Below are 20,396 nucleotides of genomic sequence, written 5' to 3' on the forward strand. Positions count from 1 at the left end.
AGCTGAGCTAAATAGGATTAGCCTTATCTTGTCGTTCTGTGTACTGTAAAAAATAAACTAGTATTTATTAAATATCTTTTCATTATAGCAACAGTACTTTTATAGCAATAAGTGGCCCAGTGTCTATACTTAAAGTAAATAAGAGAAAAACGCGAACTTCCTTCGATTGTTCGAACAATTCTAATATGTGGCCTTCATCTAAATTGAGAATGTTAATGTGGCCCTTTCATGCAAGAAGGTTGCGGCCTCAGCTTGAGACCTCGGGTGAGTCAATTCCCTACGTCATTGTTTCGTATCGTAAAAGGACAGAAGACTTCCGATGCCTGGTTTCTAACATCTACAGCCTCAGGTCGGCAACACTTCCTTGACCTCTTCCAACGATATGATCCCACTCGGGGAATTACGGTGTCTCTTGATTTGGGGTCAATATTTACTAATGTTCTCGTTGACGAGACAAAGACATCAAGGACGAGACGATGTCTATACATCGACTCATCACAGACCTCTTGACATTCCCGAAGTGCTTCTACGTCAACTGTTGATGGATGCTTCAAGGACTCTGCTGGTCATCTGTACCTAAAGAGAGATGGAGTGGCGATGGGATCTCCACTTGGCCTATAGCTTGCAAATTTGATGTGGAAACTATTAAGTGGGGGCCCTGGTGTCGGAACACCTACGGCTCTGTTTTTATGGAAAATGTTTATTGACGGCAGAGCCATGGAGGTGGAAGACGGAATGTGGCGCATTTTGCGTCTTGATCCAGTTTTGGATGGTAGAGTTCCCCCTCTGCTTAAGAAAAGCAACACTGTCCTTTTGCATAGAAAACGAATGTTAAACTGGGTGTCAGTGCGAAAAAATCGAGGCTTCCGAGCACTAACAAAGAGTGTCTTTCATGTTGCATCACCTGTGCGTTTCCTCATTGCTCCGACATTTTATAGTCTCTGAATTAGACGAAATTTTTTACCATCCCATGAGAGGCTAGTGCTGTCAACGCACCTCACGTGGAGTACAGTGGACAATACTGGTGGATGTTTGTAGCGTCCCTTCGGCCCCACTTTTTAGCCTTTTAATTCACCTCCTCCATCCTCTCCAACTATTACCTCTTGGTGCAACTGTGGGGTTTTCACCAAGTTCCAACTTTACATCCTCGTGCTTTATCTGATTTTCTGGATATCTTTTATTATACAGGGAAATCTCAGTCATTCGCTATCATGATCTCAACAGGAGAGAATCTAAAAGGTCCTGCCTATGGAAGGTGGCAGATGCAAGTACTGGCAGCTATAAGTCAACGAGGGCGGCATCCATCCTGTATAAGTTCCCAGCATTTGGGTGCGATCAGCCTCCTCCCAGCTGATATGAGATAGAAACGTCAACAATTTTCGGGGTTTCAAGCATTTGGCTCTCATTTCGGCCAAATGAGAACCGGGGAAAGTCTCATGTCACACATCAACCGAAGGAATGCAGATTTTCTGTCACAAAATCTTTGTTTAAATCTTTTGTTTATATATATATATATATATATATATATATATATATATATATATATATATATATATATATATATATATATATATATATACATACAAGTTTGGTCTGGACAGACTCCTTTCTAGATGGAAATGAACCACTACTGATTTAGATCGTGAGAGTTTGAGACGAAGCTTTTCAGTTCTCTCCGTTCTTTTATTTATTATAAATTGGAGGTGTCCGTCTCCTAGTACCACCCATGAAGAACTCAAGATAAAAAACGGATGTCAGTAAACAATGTTTAAGAAACATCTTTAGTTATCTTCATTGGCGATTCCGTCACGACGAACAAAACGCCAATAGTCCTACACTTCCTTCATGCACGCTTCATTGCTTCGCAAAAGCAACTTGTACATAAAATATCCTTTGTTTCATAAAAGATTTTACGAAACCGAGCAACTTTCCACAAAAATTGCAGTTATAAAGATCTAAATAAGAAACTATTACAGGCATTCGGTTTCAGAATTTTACCGAAATCACTCGAATTTCTCGAGCTGAGAGTAACTGTTTCTGGTATTCAAAATTTTCATCCTTTCATTCTAAGTCAGACAAGTTCTCGAGGTCTTCTAAGGATGCCGGGTTAAACTATTCATGAGATATTAATAGGAATTCACCCGCCCGCCCAAACGCCTCCCCCCTCTCTCTCTCTCTCTCTCTCTCTCTCTCTCTCTCTCTCTCTCTCTCTCTGGGCATTTATCGCTTATACAACACTTAATTAACGGTTGTTAGAATAAGCGAGATCACATGTGGACACAACACCAAAATCAGTTTTCTCTCTCTCTCTCTCTCTCTCAGAATTTTTTATACTGGTGCTGACGTTATCTCAACTGAAAAATATTGTCGTTATTACTATGTAAATGTATTTATTTTTTATTCATTAGTGTTCGTGTTTTGCTATATTTATTGTGTAATGTGTTACTAATGTAACTGTCATATCGGTTCCTACAGGTAGGTATTTTGGGGGCGTAGTGTTGATTGGTTGACTGATTTGTGTGAAGCGGCGTGGCATCGAGCCGTCGCCCTAAGCACCATGGAGTGTGAACAGGTGTTCTTCTCGTTTCAGACTGTGGAGAGAACGGGATGGCGGCAGGTGATGGCAAGTGCCGGGGTCAACATGAGGTCAAGTGCGGCGGCGGCGGCGGCGGCGGCGGAGCGCGCCTTCAACGGTCTCTCTTGGCCCTCCCCACCCTCCTCCTCCTCCTCTTCCTCAACTCTTTCCTCCTCATGCTGCTTCCCCGAGTTGATGCTCATGGTATGTATTACGTCTGCGGTGTCTTGCGCTTGGGTCACAGCATGAAAGATCTCTCTTGTTTCCTTTCTTCCTTCCTTCCTCCCTTCATTCCTTCATTCCACGTTCCGTTTCTTCTTCTTCTTCCAACGGGGATGGGTCGTTCTAGAGAGGGTTCCTTGGAATGGCGATGCTTGCTTGGTATTGTACATAATTATAAAGCTCGCGTTAGTTTCAGTTTCATTAATCTGTTATGGTGTGAGTCATTTCATCAATCACTCATTTCACCGCTGGTGTGCGTGTGTATGTGTGTGTGTACGTATGTATGTATGTATTGTAATTGCGTGTGTGGGTGTGTGTCAGCACACGCACTGATGTATGATATTATCATTTATCATTTGAAGTCACGGGGAAGAAACGTTCTGCGCTCAGAGATTGTGACCTCAGAGAACGAGAAGAGTACTGCGAGCCTTTCTTTCTCTTCCATCGAGCCGTGTCAGTAACTGACATCGTTTCAGAAGAGAAAAAAGAAGAGCTCAGACTAATGCTCGTATTTCCTTCCTGGACATATACTCTGGTGTATATATATATATATATATATATATATATATATATATATATATATATATATATATATATATATATATATATGTATCTATATACATATATATGTGTATATATATAAATATATATATATATATATATATATATATATATATATATATATATATATATATATATATATATATATATATATATATATGTCTTCAAAGGAGTGGCATGAAAATGAGTAGGCCTTGTCCGAAGATGCTAAATTTGGTTATTTGTAACAAAACCTATTTTTGAACCCCTTTGTCTGCACTTCAGTACGAGGTTGATCGTTATAATGTGTTGATAAGAGAAAGTTATTCGACAACAGCTTGCTGGACAGCGTAGGTGAATGGGGTTGGTGGGAAACATTTATTTGTTAAGGATTTCTGGGTTTCATTTAAAGTCAAATCCCTGAAAAACATTTGTTGCTACAATTTTTTTTTTTTTTGTAGTTTGCTGTAACTGTAGCTGATAATACATTAAGGCAAAATTATATTGGGATTTTTTCAATACAAATTTGTTTTTGCATCTTATATTGGTCAGATGTTAAATTTTCATACTTCGAACAATATCAGGGTATTTAGGTGTCAGTTATTTCAGGAAAATTTGTTCTGTATCCAGACGCCATTATTATAAAACTACCTTGTGTACAGTTTACACTGGCGTAACTTTGTGTGTGTGTGTGCGTGTATGTAAGAGAGAGCAAGAGGTTTGGCCGAGAGAGCGAGATATATGTTTGAAATATTTTCGGGAACAAGTTCTTTTAAACTTGCACAGGAAAACATTTTCCAATTCCAGGTGTCACAGATATAAAACTACCAATTCATATCTGATAATGTGCGTTCGAGTGTATGTGAGAGAGAGAGGAAGAGAGCGGGGGCCGGGGTATTTGGCATAATCGATCTTGTGTTTTCTTTTAACGAAGCATGTGTCGTGACCTCTTTTAGCATAGAGTTACAGTGAAGCAGCGTCCTGCTGAACGAGGCTATTTTATTCTCTCAGGAAATATGTAAGATTATTATTGTTTTATATTAACTGTATATGTAACCAACCTTTTTCTTCTTCCTGTTATATTTTATGAGTAGTATTTTTAGTATTAGCAGTAGTAGTATCAACATTCTGTCAAGCTAGAAACTGAATTGAATATATATATTGTTATTTTAATGGAACTCGCTACCCTGAATTTCCGGGGCCATCGCCACTCGGGAGCAGCGTGTCCGAAATCGCGCGTTGGATGCCATCCATCGTTCGTGGCAGAGCGAGAGAGAGAGAGAGAGAGAGAGAGAGAGAGACCGTTCAGCTTCGTGAATAACTGCTCCATTTCCGGTGAACGTCGTCGCGGTCAGTAAAAAGATTCGAGCGAGCGAGTGGTTTGAAAAGGGGAAGCTGGAAGCTGTTCATTCGCGTTGTTACGTCGCGATCTTTTGCCTTGGCACTTCCTTCGAGCTTTCCACGTTTCCTTCAGTCGGTGATGACATTCAGTTGCCAAACAACATTTCTTTGTTTTTTCCTTTTTCGGCGTAAGGATAGGTCTTCTTTGGTTGTTGGAAAAGTTCAAAATAGCAAAGGCCTTCCAATTTTTCCCTTTTTTATGCCTCCGAATTGTAGCAACAACAAGAGAACAAAGGCAAATTTGAAAAAGCGCTTCAATCCAAGCTGTAAACAACATCGTTTGTAAAGGATATTATTGTTTTGGACCACAGATAGCAGAGGTTTGTTTTTTGAAATATTCGTTCGATTTACTTTGCTCTGGCGGGGGTCTTGATGCAGGGGATTTAAAGTGATTCAGAAGGATGCGCCCCCACCCGCAAAACCCCTACTCTTCCAGTGACGCCGGTGTTGTGGCTTCACCGCGTATCGTGGTTTGCTTCTGACTCGTTTCATCACCAGCTCCTTTGATTGCTTGCTTAAGAGAAGAGCAACAAGATTACTTGAACATCTTTCCCTTCATTTCTCGTCAGTCAGTTGGTTCCAGCCGTAAGAGGAAAGCTACAAGCTTCATGTCACATTCTTTCTTGTGTTACTTATTGTTTCTGGATTGATCGCAGACGCCGGAGGAAGACTCTACACTTCCCTTCACATTGTGACGCTTATCGCATATCGATTGATCGCAGACTGAAAAGGAAAGCTACACGCTTCCCTCCCTCCAGCTTTGTTTATTTATCGTTTCCCGATAGGTAGAAGGCTGACCAAGGTACCTATAAAGCGTGGAGATATTACAAATAGAGCGATGAAGAATTAGAGGAATTTGTTTCTGGTGATAGAAATTCATTTCTCGTCATAATGTGGTTCGGATTCCACAATAAGCTGTAGGTCCCGTTGTTAGGTAACCAATTGGTTCTTAGCCACGCAAAATAAATCCAATCCTTCGGGCCAGCCCTAGGAGAGCTGTTAACCAGCTCAGTCTTCTGGTTAATCTAAGATATACTTAAGAGCGATGAAGATCCCTCAAAGATTGGCAAACAAATATACTCTAGTTGTACAAGTACTCAGCTATCTGGCTTAGCCTTGACAAATGTTTTCCTCACACTTCCAAGAGCACTGAGTACGCTGTACATTTCGTCCATCACCACATTTGGTAATTAATGATACTAATCAGTGGCTGTTTCAGTGGTTATGGTTGGCAGCCCTCTAGAAGAAATGCACTCCGTAATCAAACTATTATTTTCTAGTCTAGGACAGTGCCATAGCTTCTGTACCATGACTTTTCGTCGTGCTGTTTGGCCAAAGTTCGCTTACTTGAGGGCACACTACACATTTCTCCGTCCATTCCTCCAATGGTCTGTGTGGCAGTCTTCACAGAAGGGCCAAGGGAACTTGGTACTTATCAGGAGGTTGATTTGTCCTTATATTTTGCTTTATTTTCACCGTTGGTCTACATTTTCGAAGCCATCGCTACTCCATTAACTTCAGTTGCAGTATCTAGCCCGAGCGGTTCCTTGCTTTTATTCAGTGTCTGGAATTCCGTTACCTTTTATGAGGATTCATGTTACTTTTTTGTTGTATGATTATATTCATAATTATTATTAACGTTATCTTTCTTGTTGACTCCGTTTTATTAATTATGATGCAGCTTTTTCAATAATGACTAGCCAAAGTGCGTTGCAGACAGACCCAGAGTTTGCTGTATAGCCAGCATTGTTGGGCCTCCAGTTAAGATGACTGACTGTGTAGTAATTACCTTAGTAAATCAGACCGAACAGATTATATATCTCTGAGGTGTCAAGTTATGTATGTAAAATATCAACCAGTTTAGAGCACAATGAAATTGGTATCATTTGTAAAAGGCAACAGAACTTTTTTTTTTTCCTTTTCCGAAGGTCTTGTTACCATTCGGTCCCCGGGAGATGATCAGATTTAACTTTGTAGCATTTCCTGATTTTCGCCCCTCATAAGGGCAGAGTTTTCTCAGCCCTGTGGAACTCTAGGAATGATAATGATGAAAGCGAAGACTCATTCCTACACTGCAGATTCTGTTTGCAAAGAGCCAGGAAAGGCCTTTCTAGTTTTGCGTGAACAGCTTCCAGATATCTTTTCCACCAACAGTCGATCGTCCGTGAACATCTTGGGATTTCATCGGTCAATATTTAGTTATAACAAGAGTGGTTTCTTTTTTCATCTTTTACTCATAATCCGTTCATGAGTCAGTTTTTTGTCAATAAGCGACGGTAAACATATAAAAAGAAAGTATCAATGATTCCCCTTGATCCGAATAGGTAAAGGTACCCTTGAAATCATCATGTCTCTGTTCCTCCTTCCGCCCACCAAATGGTAGATACCATATCATTAAGGACTATTTATTTCCTTCCCTTTCTTTTAGAATTTTCTTTCCCTCGGATAGAGATGTTTTTGCCGTTTTTTTCAGAGACCATTACCAATAATTCCTAGTTTCGTTTCAGAGTATTTCAGTGTATATTCTCCTGTAGATTTTAAGATATACTGCTGTGCGTTGCATTGCCTACATGTACTGCAGAGCTTGATTTGATTTTCTTATGAAATATATTTCAGGATGTGTTGTGTATGTCATGTACGGTTTTGTTTCTCATTCAATATAACTTGCTTTATTCCAGATATTGTAGAATCATCAAGGTTTAAGAAGTTGTTCACACCAGACTGTACTTATTATGATTTACCTAATGTAAGCAGAAGACAAACGGTTAAGCTTTTATCAGACTACCATTGCATTTCTCAGTTCGGTCATGAACTCACAACCTGATTAGTAACAAAAAATATTTCATTGTCTGGAGGACCTACGCAACACGGTTCCAGAAGTGAGGTACTGTAGATGATCGAGAGGGAGATTTTCCTTTGCCTGACAACCCTTCAACATATATATATATATATATATATATATATATATATATATATATATATATATATATATATATATATATATATATATATATATATATATATGTATATATATATATATATATATATATATATATATATATATATATATATATATATATATATATATATATATATATATATATATATATATATATATATATATATATATATATATATATATATATATATATATATATATATATATATATATTATATATATATATATATATATATATATATATATATATATATATATATATATATATATATATATATATATATATATATATATATATATATATCAGCAGGCCAGGTGACATGATTGTGTACTCTGTTGGTAGGGAATCTTGACAATGAATACATGAATTATGTGCTGGTACGTCTCCCATGGGAAACAGTGTTGCACTTTAGTAAGGCACTTCTGTATTTCAGAGTGTGATGAAGATGATGATAAAACAGAAGCTCCGACTGTGGTGTTCACCCTGGAGGAACTGTATTATTATCACGGTATTTGTTGATGTTAGAAATGTGTTCTCTCTTTGCAACAAAACGGGGATGGCAGAGGGAGGAAATAGCGGAGTGCTGGTGATCAAAAGTCGTGATGACTCAAACGATGTCATTTGTCAACTGGATTTTTCTGTCATGCTCTTTACTCATTTCGCTTTCGAAAACCTTTGGGCTTCACTTAGTTCATTCTTGGATGCATTCCGACCGAGGAAGACATCATGCGTGTCAAGATTGTTTGGTCGACTTATATGCGGAAGAACGAGAGTCACGGAAAATTCAATCATAAAGAAAAATAATTGACGCAAATGATTTTTGAGAGGGGAGCGAGAATGGTGAAAATGATTGTGTCCTCTTGAGTTAAAGGACAGAGTAATAACCGGAGAAAAAATCGAACGCACTTAACAATCATTCTGGTGATGACCTTGAGATACTGTATTTCTCAGGGACAGATCCTGGTTTCAGTTGCAGCGTTTCAGATTTCTTTCACGACTTTCATATGAGACTTGGCCGACAGTTAACATACATTTTAATGAGTGATAAAAGTTGAGAAAGAAATATTTGCGGCTTATTGCCTGGCCACCACACCATGCATGTCTCTTTGAAATCTTACAGATTTCAGCGTCCAGAGGTCGGCATCCGGCCTTGTCCTCCTTTTCAAACTACCACTTGGACAAGGGCCCGTGCTGGCTATCAGCTTCCAATTATATGTCACCTCAAGGCCTGCAGGGCAACTCCTCCAACATGGCAGATTATCTCATTTGTAATTTTCAGTTGGCCGTGTTATCAAGAAACGGTGAAACCAGAAGTGTTGTTTGCCCTCCACTCAGCTGTTAAGGATTTCAGCCATTAACCTGGAACGGTTCTTAAAGGATTTTGGGAAGCTGAAAAAGTCATGTTTCACAGATGACTCAAGTCGAATTTCTACAAGATTTTTACAGAAAAAAAGTCCTGCTGTTACTATGTCATGAACAATGACTTTAATATAATTCTCATCTCAATTGTCTTTTCCATTACTTGGTTGGTATCTAACAACAAAGGAAAGTATCTAATCTCCCGAATATGCAGTTGATTGTTGTACAATCATTATGAATATCATTTACATCTAATATTTATATTAGAAATGAGATAACAGGAGCTTTCTCTGGCATGGTGAAGTTTCATAGTGATATTTTCTTAGATACTTTTATTACCACGTACTGCAACCTGGCCAGTGTGTCAAAGGTTTATACTCTGGGTCTAGACCAGATGGATGAGAAGTGGAGAGATATAAAGCTAAAGAAGTTTAGCAGGTATGGGACGAGAACACGGTAGCGAATGAAAAGTAAGACAGGAACAAATTCAGCTGACACCTGAAGGAATAGAGGAAAGAGCCACTGGCATTGTACTACCTACCTGTGCGCCACACTAGTACATTCCGGCTGTATAATTGCGCATCAGGTGATCTTTGGCAGGCAGAACTGACTGTGTCAGGGTTATGCTTCATGAACGGTGTAAAATCCTTCTCAAGCTCCAAAAAGACAGGAATGATGAGGATCCCAAATGCAATTACTCTCTGGAATCACCGCTACTATCTGATCGATGGATGCATCCTTTCCTTGAGTAATGTGTGAGCAGGATGTGCAGAGCTCGTTGCGGCTCAATATGGAGGCGGCGGTTCATGGTGGACCGTTCAAGAGAAGAAAATGAAGGACGGTTGTCGCTGAAGAGAGAGTGCGATTTGAAAGGCTGGGAAAGGGAGGAGAGAGAGGATAAGAGAGTGCTGAGTAGATGGAATGCAAGATCTTTTAGACGAGAATAATTTTAAAAGGCAAAAGAAAAAAAGTGTGAGAGAGAGAGAGAGAGAGAGAGAGAGAGAGAGGGAATGATGAAGGTTAGAGGCGAATCGCACTGCTGAGGTTTTATGTAGACAAATGAAGCCGTTGACGATGCTGGAGTTTTCTGCTCATAAGATTCATCCCTGATTGAGCAGTTAAGGGATGAGAGTAGCATTGCATATTGCACTGCTTTTCTCTAGAGCCACTAATATTAGGCGAAATGCCATAATGACACACACACACACACACACACACACACATATACACATATATATATATATATATATATATATATATATATATATATATATATATATATATATATATTAAGCCACATATATATGCAGTATTTTAACGTTCAGTTCACTATACCTCAGGAATAATTTACACCCAGGGAAATTATAAGTGGCAAATGCTTTGTTACCGGGAGGATTCGAACCGATGCCTGGTTTAGAAGCAACAACAGGCAGTGACTTTTACCACGGAGTCATCAAGGGAGATATAAGTACAAACACACACACACACACATACAAACAACACATACATATATATATATATATATATATATATATATATATATATATATATATATATTGTTATGTGTGGGGCTTGGCTGATGAGTTTATTAATTAATTAACGTAATTTATGAGGCCCTGAGTTGCCAATGACCTACATAACCTGTCAGTTAAAGTAACTGTTAACCTCAAAGACAGACATTTACTTAATTAAACAAGGCCGCCAGCCGGAGAAACACAATACAAGGAATAAAGGGTTGCCCTGAAACACATGGATCACATCAAACCCCCCTTACTTCTCAACTGGTCCTAGTTATAGCAAGGAAATTACCTGAACTTTCGCCCAAGTTGGACACAGTCAATTTTCCCTTGCTTCCAGTAAAGTTATAACACAAAGGAGGTCTATGCTGGTAAATATAGCACGCAATTTTGTATTAGTGAGGGCTAATTCTCTTCCGAACAATGGGATCAAAACACAAGGCTGCCTGAATGCTGAAAATTACTTATTTAACATTCCCTAATTCCTATTTACTGCACGGGAATAGTTTACACAGTCACTAAGCAGTATTAATTATTCTTACACTAGGTTTCATAAAAGTAAATTGGTTATACCATATTCGTAGACGGTGGCGAAGAAGAAACAATAGAAAGGTTGAAATATTAGCAAACAGCAGATACTCCACAATTTTCAGCTTACCGTTACGTGGTTTACTTGTGCACTGCAACTGACGAGACGGTTTCTGGAAAACACATGGTAATGTTGGGGGGGGGGACAAAGGTCACATTTTTGCCTAAACACGATGTGTGTTCTTGGTCATGACAGTACTCTCTCTGACCAATCTCAGGTCTCAGGGCAGGTTAGCTACTGTGGTGTTGGGCTGTTTACTTCTTCGTCCATCGCCCCAGGCAGTCTGAAAAATTGACAGAGACATTGCCGAATGCATAGGCCAAAGCAGAAGGAAGCTTAAGACCACCTTTACTAGAGGTTACTTGGTGAAACCCTCCCTATGGGTCTAGGCCCATAATGCTAACTATTCTCTGCTAAAGACGTTATTTTTTTAAATACCCATCCTATCCCTGCATATACGAAGACGCCTTTTTGTCTTTGTTCGCGTTATTTTTCCTACAATAAAATGCATGGAGGGCGAACAGCAGAATATTTATAAATATATATATATATATATATATATATTTATATATATATATATATATATATATATAACCTTAAGCCATTCCTCGTAAACGGAGATGGCTTAGATTAGAAGAACAATAACACAGTGATCACTGCCACAACTGTACTTTAACCGCTGAAAACCTTCACTAAATCGGCTCTCCCTGCACATACACAGAACATTCAGCAGCAGCAGAATGCTGAAGCTCCATCAACCACTATTTTGCACACGCACTTGCTCATCGTGGACGTTCAGCCCTTCCTTCCTGTTCCGAGATCTCATTCACTCCATCTAGCCAGAGGCACAATTTCTGGAAACTGCTCCTGAAATATATTCTACCCTACACACTTGTGGTTTTATACAAGAAATAGTCATAAAGATTTAACATCCCTGCCTTTGAATCACTTTTATACCAAACCAACCACTCTCTGTCTATATTCTAACACACATTTTGCTTCAGTCACAAAACTTTCAGTTGTAATCATCAACTTATCTTCTATACCTTACACCCTTAACACTCCATAGTGACTGAACTGACTGCATCATACGATTTTTCCAAGTTTTTGACTTCTCTCATAACAGTTTCATAAAAAAAAAAAACATTTGATCTACTGACCATCTTCCTCAACCAAACCAATAAAGTTTTCCCCCAATCAATCCTTCTATCATCTGCCTTACCTTCTCATTCAAAACCCAGTCATACTCCTTCTTTTGTCAAGTAAGAAATGTCTGTCCTGTTCATCTTTACACTCTCCTCTGCCACTTTTACCCATTCCAGAGCAACAATTACTCCTCTAACCTATTTCAGATATGCCCTACAGGTCCCGTTTAGTCAATCAATCACATTTTCACTACCATACCGCAGCACCTCACTTATAATCTCATTAACTTCTCAAGTCTTTCTTTTCTTTAGCCTCTTGCTTGCCCTTCTAACGTCCTAGCTTTTACAACCACGGGCATTTTCTAACAAACACCAACTTTTACCTCTCTTACATCAGTCAGCTCTGCCTCTCTTCAATTTTCCTCATGTGATAAATTTTTCAAATACCCACTCCACTGACGCTGGACCGCTTCCACTTAGGAGATCATCTCTATTTGCAATTGTTATTTTCACTTCCTTTTGTACACTAATATTTCTCCTTTTACCTTTTGGAGTTCTACCTTCTTTCCTTTATTTTTATCACGTGTCTGTTTTTCCACTCACTTTCTTCTTACAATCCTGTGTATGCTCATTCATGAGTTCTTCTGTTGCTCAGTTACCCCTCAGTAATTTCCAGTTTTCCGTCATTGAACGTCTCATTTCCTCATCCTACCACAAAGCATGTGTATTGCCTCCCCCTACTTTCCCGCATCATAAAAACTCTCTGATGATCGTACGACTACTCTCCCAAGTTTCATATTTGCCTTATCTCTTTCTTCCACATTTGCGTCTTTACCCTTGGTCAATTTTCTGTCTCTTTTCTCATTATGCGCATTTCTTACTTCTTTCTTATCAAACTCGTTTGTCTTGATAATGATTGTACACATCTTCAACTCTTCTTATTCACCTTAACACTTTGCTTCAACAGATTATGATCCAATATACCTCCTGCTTCTTCTCTTATCAGCAATACATAACCTAGCAAATTCTTTGGTTCAAAATTTTCTCTTTCCCAAGAGCAGCATACATATTAATGCTCTGTTTTGCAAACCATGTCTTTCCAACAATGATACCTCTTTGCAAACACATTTTCTCAATAGCTTTCTCATTCTCATATACTTCGGGAACCCCATACTTATCAAGAACACCATCTCTTCTCTGTCACTACTTTTACGTTCATAAATCAGTTAGCACAGCCCCAGTTCCCCCAACTCTCCAAACCTAGCTAAGCACAGGTTCAGACTTACCAAAAACGGTTGTCTTTCCATTCCTGGATAATAGACACTGGATAATATATATATATATATATATATATATATATATATATATATATATATATATATATATATATATATATATATATATATATATATATATATATATATATATATATATATATATATATATATATATATATATATATATATGTGTGTGTGTGTGTGTGTGTGTGTGTGTGAGTGTGTACACACACACACACACACACACACACACACACACACATATATATATATATATATATATATATATATATATATATATATATATATATATATATATAATATTATATATAAATTAGATGGAAGTCTTCTGGTTCTCAAAGCTGTTTTGGGATGCGACAGCCAAACCCATGCTTTCCCCAACTTTGGTGTGATCCAACACAGTTTCCTGTCATGAATCTTACTTCAATACTTAGGTCATGAGAAGTATAGCGGCATTTAATGAAAACTGCCTAAAATGTTAGGCCCACCAAGAACTCAAAATAGGTATCTATAAGATGACACGAGTGTCCTAACCCATATATATATATATATATATATATATATATATATATATATATATATATATATATATATATATATATATATATATATATATATATATATAGATATATATATATATATATATATATATATATATATGTGTGTGTGTGTGTGTGTGTGTATACGTGTGTGTGTGTATGTACGTATGTAATCTTGTTTACTCTTTTAACATGTGGCTCTAAAAAGTGATACCTTCCAGTTTTCAGCAAGTATTTTAGATAGGGTTACCAGGCCCAAAACCTATCTAGCCTGATCATATTTGGCCATTGACGGATACCAAGGTTACATAATTTCTTGTTTCGTTGCACAAAGATCCTGTCTTCCCATGTGCCAGCCTTAAGGTACGGATTTGAAAGATGCACCTGATAGTTAGCCTACAGTGGTGGGTCACAGTAGGGAAGGGAAAGGAGTAAGGGGTTAGCAACTTCATCTTGAGATAATGATTGAGGATCCGAAGTGAACACCTTCAGGAGTTTGAGAGATATTCAAAAAGCCAAAGGTTAATTGCCACGCACAATGCTATTGATAATTTAATATTATTATTACTATATTTGCCTACGATGGTTTAAATAGACTGTCTATGCATTACAACTGTGCAATATTTATTCTATCTACGGACATTATTATTATTGTATGATTCATCTTGCACGACTTCTCTAAATTCACTTAAACCCTTCATCAAAACAAAAATAAAAAGCGTTCGAGATCGTGTCGTTCAGGTTGCCAGACAAGACTTTTCATATGGCACGCCGCCTCTTCAATGAACACCAAGTCATTGCAGATGGTAAAGGCTCACTATTTTTCAAGAACCCGTAGTTCCGTATTCTACCATAAAATTCTTTTGTGGCAAATGAAATCAACTCTTGCAGATCTTCACTCTGCCAAATTAAGAGGATAAGAGGCACGATCTGGTAGTTCGGACTACTGACCGGCAGTCCACTCCGAAGTTTTGCGTTCTCGATTGTTCATCTCACATCAGTGATTTTTATCTCTCTCTCTCTCTCTCTCTCTCTCTCTCTCTCTCTCTCTCTCTCTCTCTCTCTCTCTCTCAACTAAGACTACAACTGGTACTTTTATGGCAGAAATTCTTCATATTTCTGAATCCAAGAGCATGACAGAATCAAGAAAGAAAACATCCAGTCATTCTCCCTAAATTGCAGACGGTTTGTATCAGATCTGCTGCGTGTATTTCCGCCCTCTCAGACACATTGAGTTTTGGTTCATGAAATGTGGAATGGCAGGTGGTTTGCATCTCATGGGGTATGATTGGAAGGAGGGGCTGACAAGAACTGGATGCAATTCAGCCATAGCTGAGAAAAATGGAGTTGTAGAATGCAGGAATCTAAAAGTCGCCATACTGGAAGACCTTTCGCGTGAATCAATTGTAAAATTAAATGTTCTCATCTCAAAGAAACAAATCTGTAACAGATTATTTTTGCTATTGGGGCCCTGTTGTAAATTTTGGTATTTAAAATAAATGCCACGTGATTTTTTATGTCAAAAGGTCAGTGTTTTATCATTTTTTCTTGTAGTCGGGTTCCTCATGTAAATTTTGAGTAATGTAGAATGAGCACCACATGATCTTGTATCAGTCGATCAGAGTTCTATGGAAAACTTTCTTGCGATGGTGTGGCTAATGCAGATTTTCAGTACTTGATATGGATTTTCTATTCCTGCATAAATGCAATCCAGAGCCTGACTAATTTTATATTACTCCTGTGATCTTTTTTTATCTATTTTCCTTTTTTTTGGCTTTGAAACCCCAGTTATTTGTCATCGTTACAAGAGATTCCGAGATGTGTTAATTTACCCTCTGTGGACGAGGCTTATTCACGACAGTTTTCACGTGTGTTTGTGTTCCAACCAACCTTGAAATCATATTATGATATGGTCCTATACATGTCTATTTCGGAATCTCTTTCATTGTCCATATGATACTGAAACACCAAAACAGGTTGCCGTGATCCTGAAGGCTTTCACATCCTGTCATGTTTATGGTCATCTGCTCTGGGTGAGCTGGTACAGTATCGCCCTGGAAAGCCTTCACTATTCGTATGTTTGTTTCTATTTCGCTCCATTTTTACAATACCGAGATGAGACCTTTTCATATTACTCGTCATGGTGAAGACTGTCACCTGCTTTAACGCTAGACAAATCATGTGAAAAGCGAAAGAAAGAGGGAAAGAAATTCGAAAGAGGTGTGAGCGGTTTGGAGAAAGACGGAGGTCCGAAGTTTTCAGTCTCAGGAGCCTCCCTCAGTCCCACCCCCCACTCTCATTGACGCATCCCGCAACCAACCAACTGCATTTCATTCTGAAAAGAAGATCCTTTTCCAACTGAATCGGTTTAGTTACTGTATTTCACCCCATTCCACTGGTCTCTAGATGTACGAGCTTGGTCTGGTGATGCGTTCTGTTTCCCGTTCATTTGTTGCTGGTGATCTTGACTACTCTTTATTTACAGCCTTTATCTTGGTTCCTTTCTTTGTTACGCATACTGCCAGGTTTTTATTTCTACCAGTTAAGCAGTTCCCAAGCGCATAGCATGGTTTGTGCTTCCCTTACAGAACGCGCCGGTCATCACTCTCAGATGACAAGATCATTTGACCTAAATTATTTTTCAAAAAGAATTTTTTTAATGTTTTGTCTTTTATTAAGCAAACCATGACCATGTAGTACTACTATGAAGCTACTCAAATGGACAATTTTTTAATGTTTGTCTTTTGTCAAGCCAACCATTACAGTGTATTAGTGCTATGAATACTCAAAGGGAAATTTTGACCTGTTTTATCTTTTTTTCAATCCAACAATGATCATGTAGTACTACCATGAATCTACTAATTAGGGTCTTCTTCTACCCCCACACAACTACTACCATCTCCCGACTTGTTCAACGCACTCCATATGGCCCTTCGACGCACCCAACACCCACCAACCACCCATTGGACGTTTTGCGACCGAACCCCACCCCCCCCCCCCTCCCTCCCCATTCCTTCCTTCCTTCCTTCCCTTTTCGATTCTTCCGCTTCTTCTTCTTCTCCTTCTTCTTCTCCCTCTTCTCCTCTCGCGTATGATGGCTCCCATCAACAATGGTACTTAATTTCCTGTTGCAACTGCCCTCCAAAACCTTTGTCATTTGTCACTGGTCTCTCTCTCTCTCTCTCTCTCTCTCTCTCTCTCTCTCTCTCTCTCTCTGGGCCTTTTCCCGGTTCTGTCATTATTTGCCTGTTTTGTCAATTATTTTATATCATGCCCAACTATACACTTTCCAATAACGACTCCTATGTCTGTTCTGGAACTCATGTTCTTTAAAATTGTTTGTTTTATATCTTCCAAACACACACACACACACACACACACATACACATATATGTATGTATATGTATATATATATATATATATATATATATATATATATATATATATATATATATATATATATATATATATATATATATATATATATATATTCCTCCCTCTTCTCCTGCCTGTGTATTTGCTCTCTTTGCACCCGTAACCCCTTATTTCCTGCTCTGTTTTCGATAAATTCACCTCCATGAAACCTGTCACACTCATTATTTATCTTGCACCATACTCTTCCATCGTTTGCCATGACTCCTTCCCTCGGTGCTTCTTCCCGTCTCCTTCGAACTGTCCTTTTCGTCGTCGTCACCCTCTCTGTCTCCCTCCCCCTGCCCTTCCCCTCTATCCGGAACCCCGGTGCACCCCCTGGCTGGCTCTCGGTCTCTGTCTATTGCTGTTCCTCCTCCTCCTCCTCGCTCCTTCACCCTGTGCCTCTGTCTGTCTCTGTCTCTATCTCTGTCTCTGTCTCTGTCTCGGCTCATTTCTCTGTGGCTCCTGGCGAGTACTAGCAGACCCCCAACCCGAAGACTGGCTGTTGGTTAGCGATGAGTCAGGCATGGATGGAGAGCTCGACTCATACTCAACTAAGGAACCAAGTACGTCATCTCCCTCACTTCCACAAGAGAATTCTAGCATCCTTCCTTCCTCCCTTCCTTCCTTCCTACGTGCGTTCGTTCGTTCGTTGCTGTATCTCTAAAAGTAGAACTTTTCATTGGATCGACCGTAGCTCTTTTTATTTGCCTGCTTATAACAATGTTGTCATCCTCCATACTACATCTGAGGGTAGACGTCTATTTCCATCACTATTATGATTACTATTATTATGATTATGATTATGATTGACATTATAATTATGATTAAACTTCCGTATTTCATTTTCCCATCAGCTGTATTTGTTCTTTTCATTTGTGTGTCCATTTTGTACTGATTCAGCGAAACTGCAGGACGAGACAGTGATGCTTAAAATCTTACTGTAAATGATTTCTTTAAAGTTACGCAATAAAAGGTTTGGTTTCAGTTAAATATCTCTCTATCTCCTCTTAACTAATGACGTACAGGATTAAGACTGAAGCTTCCACTCCTTAGTCAATTAATCATGCAAAAAGTAATGTTTCCTTCCTTCTGTGCCTTAAATCAGCCACTCTCATTAACCCCCAACTCTCTCTCTCTCTCTCTCTCTCTCTCTCTCTCTCTCTCTCTCTCTCTCTGCTTAAATTTATAATTGTCTGGCTCTCTCTCTCTCTCCCCTTATCTTTTTAATTTCCTGGTTTTCCGTCCCCTCTCTCGCTCTCTCTCTCTCTCTCTCTACTTACATTTGTAATTGTCTGGCTTTCTATCTCCTCTCTCTCTCTTTACTTTTTAATTGCCTGGCTTCCGTCTTCTCTCTCTCTCTCTCTCTCTCTCTCTCTCTACTTTTCTTTTTAATTGTCTAGCTTTCCGTCTCTCTCTCTCTCTCTCTCTCTCTCTCTCTCTCTCTCTCTAAGGGTTTTTAATTGTTTATCACCTGATATCATTTCTAATTCCTTTTTTATAGAAAATAGCCCCTGAAGCGTGTTATGCCTGTAGTATCTTTTGATAGTTGTTTTCTCCTTAATGTAGCTGTTACATAGCTCTAGATTTTATAATATAATTCCTTTTTGTTTCAGTCTTTTATTATGAGTTCTCAAATGTTATTAACAAATTTTTGTAGAATAGTTCTTTAATCAAGTAATTCAATTAAAACTTTTGATGATAACTGGAATGAAATATGATGACAAGTGAGAAAATCACCGGAGACCTCATTCAAAACGAATAAGGCGGTTGGTTCTTCAAATGGTTATATAGCTCCTTCTAAGCAGTCAACCAGATTTCTTTCAATATTAATTTGCAAAACTAAGCTTTCGTTTTTTACGGTTTATTATTTACCTTTCCGCTGTTTTTAAGTATGCATACAGCACTATTTAAAAGTGTAAGACACTTTTTAACACTGATTTTATGTTTAAAAGTACAATTCTTCTTTCTTAAAGTGACAATATATACTTCCTGAAATGGATTATTAATTTCTCCAGCACTTAAAGTACTTCATTTATTATATGTTTTTTTTTTTCAAAAATGCATATACTTTGCAGAAATGAAATCTAAATTTTGACTATTTGATTTATTACCTGAAAGTGATTATTTTCTGAGAAGTGTTGATTTCCATTGCCTTGCATTTTTGAAGGTATTGCATAGTTCCCATTTCTTCCATAGATAAATAAAGTTATTTGTCGTCTGGACATTGCAAGTCTAGGCACTGCATGTATAACAACCAAGTGCGATCAGGTTTCCTTCTTCTACCAAGAAGAAGAAGAGTATCAGTGGCTTTTAGCACAATTCCAGAAACAGACGATGATATCATGTCACTGCTGCCTTCTCCAAGGTCCAAAGAGGGACTGTTGTAGGGACTATGTGAAGCTCAGTAGACATTCAGTCCGTACACAGACCTCTCCGAGGTCTGAGGGGTGAGACTGCGACCGATCTCTTTTGGTAAGGAGGCGTGGTTTCCCGTTCTCCTGAAAGTACTTTCACTACAGAATGGGAGTCATTGAATCGACATCATTGCTTCAGGAGAATTTGCATCAGACTTGCGCTGAACTGATCACGAGTAGGCTAGTGATCAAGTTTCAGAATAAATTTCATTTTTGTTTTATTTGATCTCTTAACTTTTTCCGGTTTTGTTGTTACTGTTAATGGAAATACTTGTTACTTTACCCTGATTTCAACGTAAAGTTATAGTATTTTATTCTAATGTTAATTTAACAGTATTATTTCCACATTAATTCTAACCTGAATTTCCAATATCTTATTCCATTGTTGAAGAAAATGTCTAATATTCCGTGTTAAACTTA

At 38.3% G+C, this 20,396-nt stretch overlaps 1 protein-coding gene across 14 annotated transcripts in view; it reads left to right on the forward strand.

Moving 5' to 3' along the window:
• LOC136825251 (suppressor of lurcher protein 1-like) overlaps window positions 1-20,396 on the forward strand; it is a 192,795-nt gene that overhangs the window by 107,511 nt on the left and 64,888 nt on the right. For 10 of the 14 annotated variants that reach the window (XM_067081299.1, XM_067081302.1, XM_067081306.1 and 7 more), the window contains 2 exons: window positions 2,591-2,779; window positions 18,042-18,125. In XM_067081299.1, the coding sequence (XP_066937400.1) occupies window positions 2,608-2,779; window positions 18,042-18,125 (256 nt within the window). In that variant the 5' untranslated portion in view covers window positions 2,591-2,607. The remainder of the gene's footprint in view (window positions 1-2,590; window positions 2,780-18,041; window positions 18,126-20,396) is intronic. The other 4 variants (XM_067081304.1, XM_067081303.1, XM_067081300.1 and 1 more) reach the window with 1 other exon arrangement.

Source organism: Macrobrachium rosenbergii, chromosome 37 (assembly GCF_040412425.1).
Source record: "Macrobrachium rosenbergii isolate ZJJX-2024 chromosome 37, ASM4041242v1, whole genome shotgun sequence".
NCBI classification, from domain to species: domain Eukaryota; kingdom Metazoa; phylum Arthropoda; class Malacostraca; order Decapoda; family Palaemonidae; genus Macrobrachium; species Macrobrachium rosenbergii.